At 34.9% G+C, this 9,632-nt stretch overlaps 1 protein-coding gene across 1 annotated transcript; it reads left to right on the top strand.

Annotated features, from left to right (window-relative positions):
- The first annotated feature begins 5,036 nt into the window (after nucleotides 1-5,036).
- Nucleotides 5,037-9,090, top strand: LOC122276517 (transmembrane protein 87B). The gene is made up of 5 exons (XM_043086310.1): nucleotides 5,037-5,347; nucleotides 6,163-7,096; nucleotides 7,499-7,594; nucleotides 7,725-7,861; nucleotides 8,746-9,090. The coding sequence occupies exons 1-5, from the start codon at nucleotides 5,115-5,117 to the stop codon at nucleotides 8,927-8,929; spliced, it is 1,584 nt and encodes a 527-aa protein (XP_042942244.1). The 5' UTR covers nucleotides 5,037-5,114; the 3' UTR covers nucleotides 8,930-9,090.
- Nucleotides 9,091-9,632: the final 542 nt, after the last annotated feature.

The raw sequence follows: 9,632 nt of genomic DNA, 5'->3' as shown, positions 1-9,632 counted from the left end.
AAATTTTACTCAAGCTGCTAAGTTCCCTGAATGGACTCATTCCATGGCCTAGGAATATGATGCTTTAATTTAGAATTGTACATGGACACGTGTGCCGCTTGTTCATCACTCTAATGTCCTCGGATGTCGATGGGTATATCGCACCAAAACTCATGCCGATAGTTCATTTGAAAGGAGAAATGCATGCTTAGTTGCCAAAGGGTTTCATCAACAACTAGGAATTGACTTTCATGACACCTTCAACTTGGTGGTTAAGCCATCTACAATTCGTTTGGTGCTTTCAATTATCGTGTCCTGTGGGTGGCCTTTTGTGACGCCCCCAAATTCCATTTGGGATCGAACGGAAATTTGAAGCGTCGAGACATGCAACACAAGGTTACCTACCCCCGTTCATGACATATAAGATGCAATGTTCCTAACATGCATCTAACAATATGCAATATTCGCAGCGGATAATTTTTTTTCTTTAGCAATACTATGCACCAAATTGAAAATATCTCAAATGCTTAAAACATACTCCATACATAAAAATCTATTGAACAACTAAAATCACAACACTAGTCCAAAATAGTTATGATCCAAAAGTACTGGAGATGCAACTCCATCGTACAAGTAGTAATTTAACTACTATATTAACATTAACGACGCACCGTCGTTCAATCGACTGTGTCTAGTTGGTCAGCTCCTGATCCTCCTTCAGGTCCTGTAATAAGATCTACCATTCGGGGGGAATGGTAGTTGGGACTACCACAGTGAGATTTGATTTCAAATCTCAGCAAGTTAACAAAAAACTTCCACACATGCTAATGATGCATGGATGACAGTAAAAGTATAAATGCATAATCAAATTCATAAATAATTAAAGCATAACTTAGCGTACAACATAGCATAATTGACATAACTTAAATTGAAACATGAACTGAACTTGACTTGACATGAACTTGATCTGACTTAACATGAAAAATACATACTCTACAGTTGTTATGGCCTCATGTATTCTACGTGTAAATACATACTCCACAGTTGTTGTGGCCCCATGTATTCTACACAAACTTGACTTAACATGAAAAATACATACTCCACAGTTGTTGTGGCCCCATGTATTCTACACAAACTGAATGTACTCAAGATGAAACGTGACTGGAAAACGAAAGGACTGGAGCCCTGACGTAACATAACGTGATTTGAGCATAACTTGAAATACATGACCAACTTGAGATAGAAACATTTCGTAACATGGCATAACATATAATAGACAACATATTTAACATGACATACTTGTAATGTACAGTAAGACATGACAGAATATATTATGTAACAGATAAAAATTGATGACAGAATAAATTCTGTATAATAGATAATTACGTGATAACTTGACATGGCATGACATATATGATAATAAACATACATACACTGTAGTTCCTTTACTTAGCACACATACACAGTAGACTGCTAGTAAGTTAAAAGCTAACTTACCTCGATCTCCGCGTTTCTTATAAAACTTCAAGTGCGATCACGAGGAACTGTAATTAGTGATTCTAAAAGTTAGAACTAAATCACTAATAATTTGAAATATGAAAAATACTAACTTAAAGAGTAAAATTTTCATTTTACTTTCTACATGTGGGAAAATGACCGTTTTACCCATAACTTAAGGATTTTGCATACTAACTCCAAAAGTTTCCAAAATTTACATTCCTCATGTAAATTTTGTCCTAAACTTAAATATCAACTCAGAAAAATTTAAAACAAAACACAACTATGGAAAACACACTATGGCCGAAACATCTATAAGCCATTTCCCTTGATTTTTTTGTTGCAATTCTTTTCAACTTCAAAACTCATGCTTAAACCAAAATTTTACAACAAACATCTTCCAATCCTAAGTTCAAAACCATACTTAAAACATCCATTTAGAAAAAGCTAATAATCAATACCAAACTTTTTTGTAAAAAGATCCAAGTACTTGAATCACAAGTTTTGACCTTAAATCAAAACATCTCCAAGAGTTTCAAAAATCAAATCTTACTTCTAACATATTCATAATATCATCCTAACATCAACCATGCTTTAAATTATCAAACTAAAGTCACCAAAATCACAAAATAACATTTGGAGTTTTTGGTTTTACACTTAGTCCAAAAACAGAAACTTTTTCCTCAACTAGTTTTGATAAATCTCTTGATCTATGACTTGTAAATATATGATCTTCAAACCAAACCATCACATGGTTTAAAAAGATGTCCTAAAACATATATAAGCTTCTAATTCAAGATCACATGGTTAGAAATTAACCAAAATATAAATTTAGCCAAGAATATCCACACTTTGACTTATTTGAATATCTCTTTACATAAAATTTCATATCTTTGAAACTAACATCAAATATCTTCAAAATAATAATATAATATGTATATAAGATACTTAGGATCCTCCAATAAAATTATTAAAGTCATTAGAATAGGTTTAGACCACCAAAGAGTTAAACTTTCTCAAAACAAAAACTGTTTTTCTTCTTCCAGTTTCTAAGTTTCTAAATCTAAGAAAATCTTTCATCAAAACCTTTAATCATGCAAAAATCCTCAACCAATAGTCACATATACATGTTAACAATACTCCATAAAAATTTCGGACCAATATCTATCCATTAGCTTGGTCAAAAACTCCAAATTATAACATATTCTCCAGTTTATCTCCCAGAATGACCTTTTTATAGTTTACATAATATTTAACTGACCAAATGATCTTCAAATGGGGCAAATAAGATATCCATGTAAACTAGACTAAAAAAGGAACAACTTATATGAAGGAGACTTTATGATAAAACACTTACAATAACTTCGAAATGGGCGTGCAAAAGAACTCCTAAAAGCTGTCCGAGAGAGAGTGTTTGATAATCTTTTATTGGAAGGTGTAATTGAAGATAAGTTCATGGGTGCTGGCTGGACATATTTATGAACGAGATAAGGGAGGTGATAAGGCTGGAATTGAGAGTTGAGTGTGGTTTTCTCCTACCCAAAATATCTATAAAAGATTATCTCATAATATTCTATCTAATAATATTTACAAAAAATCAACTTAAGATATTTTTATCTAATAATATCTATAAAAATCAACTCAAAATATTTTTACCCAATAATATTCACGAAAATTACCTCAAGATATTTCTTTTTATCCAATAATATCTACAGTTTTGAATATACGTTTTGTCTGAAAAAATGAAAAAATGTTATTGCGCCATAAGACTTTAAATAACCCTCCGAGTCTAATGGCACAAATCATAATACATTTTGACACTTCTAACTATCTCCAATAATCAAAAATACACTTCTGATACCATAGTAAATAATAACACTAACTATGTAGTTAGACAAAAACCTATACGATTAATGGATTTGTGAAAACTTATGGGGTTTTCACGAGATTCCTAAACTTAATAGAAATTTCACAATTGAATTTCTAGCGGGCTGTTACAACTTTGCGCCATACTGACATCCAAATGGTTTCTTGCATGGAATACTAATGGCTGGTGTTTAAATGCAGCAGCCTCAGGGCTTTGTTGACTCCACTCGGCCTCACCATGTTTGCAAACTTTAGAAAGTCATTTATAGCCTCAAGCTAGCTTCAAGAGCTTGGTTCACACATCTAAGAACATGGTTACTTGACTATGGTTTTGTTGCATCTAGAGCAAATCCATCACTTTTCATTCTCACAAATAATGAAATTCAAATTTTTTGTTAGTCAACGTGGATGCATGATATTGTCATCACATCATCCACTCTTTCAGCCATTGCATATTTATTACACGAGTTAGGTTGTGCATTTCCTATAAAAGACCTTGGCAGTCTCTCATTTTTCCTAGGCATTGAGGTAGACTATACTAGTGATAGTCTTGTTTTATCTCAACGTAAATACATCAACAATCTGCTCACTCGAAGCAAAATGCTTCAAGCTAAACCCATGTCTTCACCCATGACGCCTCTCTAAAACTGTCTCAGCATGACTCCCGAGAGTTTGAGGATGTCACTTTATACAGAAGCATCATGGGTGGATTACAGTATTTGTCAATTACAAGACCAGACATCTCCTTTGCTATGAACAAAGTATGTCAATTCATGCATACATCCAAACTTCCTCATTGGAGTGCACTTAAACGGATTTAATACTTAAAATCCACAATCAATCACGATTTATTCTTTGCCTCAAAATCAAGTCTTACACTTCAAGCTTACTCTGATTTCGATTAGGGTGGGTGCCCCGATGATCGTCGATCGACTGGAGGCTTTTGCATCTTCTTAGGCAAACTTCTTATCTCCTGGAGCTCCAAGAATTAGCCAACTGTGTCTAGATCATCAATTAAAGCACAGTACAAGTCTATTACCTCATCCACTACTGAGCTTAATTGGTTACAGATAGTTATATGTGAGCTGAGAATTCTTTTAACTTAACCTCCAATTTTATGGTGTGATGACCTTGGTGCCACCTACTTCTCGACAAACCCTGTTTATCATTTATAAACCAAACACATGAACATTAATTATCATTTTGTTTGAGACCGAGTAGTTGCAAATTCACTAAAAGTTTGCTTCATTAGTTCCCAAAATCAAAAAGTTGATGTGCTTACAAAACACCTTGTAGCTGACACAACTTCTTATGTTTTGAGTCGAATCTCAACGTTGTAGATACACCCTTGAACTCAAGGGGGTGTATTAGATTAAATATTTCTGATTTACCATTAGTCATACATGAGCATGACAATAAACAAACATTTGATATACATTCTAGCTTGACACTGTAGAGGCATTATGTTAGTTATTCTTTAGGTTATTTGTAACAAACTTAAATTCCTTTTACTATGTATATATACAGCCTTACAAATGGAATGCGACGAGGGAATTCATTTTGCCTTTGTGCGTTATCTGTTACAATAGTACTTTGTTTAACATGTCCAAGTGCAGATTTGGTGAATAATATAGTCAACGAAACGACATCGTGTTGATGCCGCGAAAATCAATGGTCCTAATTTAGTTGGTTCCTCTGCCGAAGTCGCACTCTAGCGACTAGTCCCCCTCTGCCAATCCGCTTTAGAGGGAGACAGAACCAGAGAGAGAGGCATGGGGCTAGGGTTTCTAATTGGGTTAATCTGCGTCTGCAGCTCAATCTTATTTCCAGTGAGTGCTTCAATCCACGAATACAGAAACGAGGCGTTTATTCCTCAATCAAACGCCTCCTTCTTCCATGGCGGCAGTGAAGGGCTTTACGCTTCTAAGGATCACAACGCTTCTAAGGATCAAACTTCGTCCACTTCCCTAAACAACAAGTCCCTTAAGGGCAAGTCCTTTATCAGGTTTTGTTCTTACTTTCCTTTTTTACTTCACCAAATATTTTAATCATTTCTGCTTCTGTATGTCTTCTCTTACTTCTGTGCCTAACCGTGAGGGTTTGTTTAAGTTAATTGAATGTAAAGATGATAATTCTGGCTTTATCTATTAACTTAAATCTTACTAGAATATCCCACCGAGGAGCAAGACATGGAACATGACTTTTCTGTTTCTTGTATTGACATTTGGAATCGATCGTAAGAGTGCCTTTCTTGGTCTAGGAGCCCAGGAGATTGAATTCTTTTTTAATTTCTTAAGCTTTAATGAAAATTTTTTATTACCAGATTGGAAGGATAGTTTCTGACCCGTGGGGTCGTGTAGCGGGTTTACTCTCCAAGGTTTGGCCCAAAATCCGGCCTTGGTGAGTTTTCATGTCGTTGAAAAAACCATTCTATTGTAGTAGTACAGCATTGCACGTTCTGATTTGTTAAGTAGTTTTGTCCAAATCTTTCTCATCCAAACAAGAATATTTCTGTATACGATTCAGAAAATACTGGACCTCCGCCTACTTAAGTAAATAATTGATTATTTACTTACAAAAAAAAAAAAAAAAATTAAGTAAAACACCAAAATGGCATTTTCTTTTGAAACATGTTCTTTTAATCCTTGTGGGTACAGACTTATGCTCATAGATTTCATGTTACCTCATCTCTGAGGAATTTATTAATGCTAACTACTTGAATATGGGTTCCTAATTTTGATGTCCATGTATATGTACCGAATCTTGTAATGCTTGGGTATGGATTTATTGAGGATTGCCACTCTCACTGTGGACTCTCAGGTTTGAAACGGTCACTTTTGTGAGGACAAAAGAGTCTGCTAGTAAGCAGTATGCGATGCATCCGAACACTGGGTTGGTGGAAGCTATCATACTTGAGGTAAAAGACAGGGAAAGGATTGGAGGTTCTTTCCTGAAGTCTAATGCAATATGCTGCAACCCAAGTCTTGCAGACTCTGGATCCTGCAAGTTAGGAGAGGTTATTATACAAAACAATGTGGACAATCCCAATTGGCCTAGACGCATCCAAACCTCCTTTGAAGGAAACAAGGAAGAAGTTACAATGAAGAATATTGAAGTTGAAATAAGTAGTACTGGAATGTACTACCTCTATTTTATGTCTTGTGATCCATTACTCAAGGGCACAAGAATCAAAGGAAGGACTGTATGGAGAAACCCAGATGGTTATTTACCTGGGAAGATGGCTCCTTTGATGACATTCTATGGTTTCATGTCTTTAGCTTACCTTGCACTTGGCCTAATCTGGTTTTTAAGGTTTGTTCAGTTATGGAAGGATATCACACAGTTGCACTACCACATTACAGCTGTAATTGCTCTTGGAATGTGTGAAATGGCTGTCTGGTACTTTGAATATGCCAACTTCAATTCAACTGGAAGCCGGCCGATGGCGATTACTTTGTGGGCTGTAACTTTTAGCTCTGTCAAGAAAACTGTGTCTCGCCTTCTTCTTTTGGTGGTTTCGATGGGCTATAGTGTTGTGAAGCCGACACTTGGTGGTATAACCTCTAAAGCACTTATTCTTGGCATAATATATTTCATTGCTACGGAGGCACTTGAGCTAGTTGAACATTTGGGGAACATTAATGATTTTTCTGGGAATACAAAGTTATTTTTGGTTCTGCCCGTTGCTTTCCTGGATTCCTGCTTTATTCTGTGGATTTTTTCGTCATTAGCAAGAACTTTAGAGAAACTTCAGGTAATCTTTTTGTTTTCTCTGTTCCTCTTTCCACCTTATCACTGCTTCAGTATGAATGCAGGTATTTGTTTACAGTCTATTATATGTACATATGATGGTAATAGATTATCTAATTCAGTAACATGTTATAATGTAAAATTTGTTGGTGCAATGATGTTTATTCATCTTGATGTATGGATTTATTTATGGTTCTATGGATGTGGCTTCTCCCTAATTAAATATGCAGGTTTCAACAATGAAATTGAAGAATGTGCAAGTACAATGATTAGTAATGTAACCATTTTTGCACTCTTAGCAATAGGATAAGTTCTCCAGCTAAAATTACTGAACATTTGCCTTTATATTGGCACTGTCCTTGATATAAAATGTTTTTTTGCTCCTTGTTGTTTGTTGTGGATGCAGATGAGGAGAAACATGGCAAAACTGGAGCTTTTCCGCAAATTTACCAATTCTCTTGCAGTGTCTGTTATTCTCTCTATCGCTTGGATAGGCTTTGAGGTAATAGGACATCTGTTAACTAAACATTTGCAATTCCATGAGATGCAACATTAGATGAAGTTTGGTGGACTATTTATAAGTATCTTAATTTAAGTATCAACTGGAACTCATTTGACTTGTGTTGACTTAGCTCTACTTCAATGCAACGGACCCATTGAGTGAGCTGTGGAAAATTGCCTGGATCATTCCAGCGTTCTGGAGTCTACTTGCATACTCTCTCTTGGTGGTAATATGTGTTCTTTGGGCTCCTTCACAAAACCCAACTAGGTACTTGCTTTTACATTGTCACTTGACCTACTTTGATGTCTTAATTCTTGGTTGGTGATGGTTAACTGTACCTCTAATGTTTTAGACAGGATTTGAATGTGTTCAGGATTAATTGATTGGGATGTAGATCCTTGGAAGTTTCTGTATAAACTTTAAAGTCTAAAGTAGGAGATAGATTGACACATGAAATGGGCTTTATAATATGATCCAAAAATTCTTCTGGACAGCTCTTAAGTGCTAAAGAAGTGATACATAGACAACCATTTTATAAGTACATAATAAAATAATATATATTTTAAATTTAAACAAATCAAAGTCAAAAGCAAAAGTAAGAAAAATTAGAATTTGAGCAATGATTTGTACACAGGAAAAATACAAGGGGAGAACAAATTGGTGGGGGGCATTACTGATCATGCCCCCCCTTTTCCGGAGGTAACTGGAAAATAACTGACATTCACCTGGGATTGTTTGCTGTTTTCAATTCTTGTTTGAATTTTATGACTTCTATGGATAAATTATTTTTTGAGCAATGGTTTTAAAAACTTTTTCTCCATGTGTCTTCAACATATTAGTTTCAGAAACAATAAGAATGCCTTCCTTTTGTAGATAGCATTTTAAAGCTGAGCCATCCACTCAAATAGGCCTTGTAGCAATTGACTTTATTTTGGAGAAACATACAAAATGGGAGTTCTCTCGTATCATTCTTTTGCCCCATCATTCCAAAGCCTTATTTGTTAATCCATTTTCCTTTCTTTTTTTGGTGGACGGTTTGTAGAGTACAAATGGTCGCAAGCATATTGGTATCTTTGTTTTGCTTGTGTTTGAAAGTTTTAATAGGAAGTAATGACATTATATATTTACTCTGTTTGGTGTTGGACTTGTAGATATGCATACTTAGAGGAGACAGGAGACGATTTTGAGGAGGAGGGTATATCATTGACGACGGGAGGGACAAAGGTGGGTGGGGATATGGGGGCTAAGCTGGAAAGGAAGGAAAGGAAAGCGTCCAGTGCGACGGACCTTGTGTATGGGCTTGGAGAAGATGTGGAGGAAGATAAGCGAGAATAGACGTGTTGCTGGCCCTGTGAACGGGGTTCTTCTGTTGGTAATCTAGAAATCTAGTAATAGACGTAAATCTCGATGTATTCTGAAAGGACTTATAAATGAGAGAAGGAAATGCAATACTATTACTACAACATAAATCACAATCACTGAAAATTACTTTTTAATCATAGTTTTGTTAAAGTTGTGTGTATAATAAGGTATAACTTCATTGTTTTTCATTTTGTAAATCGATGTTACTTTTACCATTAAAAGTGGAAAGCTTTTAAATATTCCACAAAAATATTCTTAAAAAACACTGTTATTGGCATTTATATTACTCGTTTACTGTAATAAATTAATAATCAAGTGGAAAGCTCCTCACAAATTTGTAGTACCTAATTTTAAATTTAGAAACCAAATTAATAATTTTTTTTTTTTTTTTTTTTTTTTTTCTAATATGTGATTGTGTTAAGAGTTATGAAAATGCAAAGATTCAGACTAGACTTGTTACACGGTTACAGCACTACATAATTATAACGGAAGTGATGTACTTTGTGAAGAATATTTTCTATGATATGAAGTTGCATAGAAAGCAAAGTCAGTCGGTAGAGTTTAGGTTTCAATTAGCAATTTTTCATAAAAGTAATGTTACGTGCAGTCGTAAAATGTGCAAATGTCGTACAATCGCTTTGAAAAAGAGCAGAGTCTATGATTAAAAAGTTAGTTT

Source organism: Carya illinoinensis, chromosome 9 (assembly GCF_018687715.1).
Source record: "Carya illinoinensis cultivar Pawnee chromosome 9, C.illinoinensisPawnee_v1, whole genome shotgun sequence".
Classification (NCBI taxonomy): domain Eukaryota; kingdom Viridiplantae; phylum Streptophyta; class Magnoliopsida; order Fagales; family Juglandaceae; genus Carya; species Carya illinoinensis.
Note: the sequence above shows the minus strand (reverse complement) of the source record. Positions and strands in the feature narration are given on the sequence as shown.

Coding starts and splice junctions, on each gene's coding strand:
- LOC122276517 (XM_043086310.1), top strand. CDS start 5,115: ATGGGGCTAGGGTTTCTAATTGGGTTAATCTGCGTCTGCAGCTCAATC. Junction 7,595..7,724: donor TCGCTTGGATAGGCTTTGAG/GTAATAGGACAT, acceptor GTGTTGACTTAG/CTCTACTTCAATGCAACGGA. Junction 7,862..8,745: donor CCTTCACAAAACCCAACTAG/GTACTTGCTTTT, acceptor TTGGACTTGTAG/ATATGCATACTTAGAGGAGA.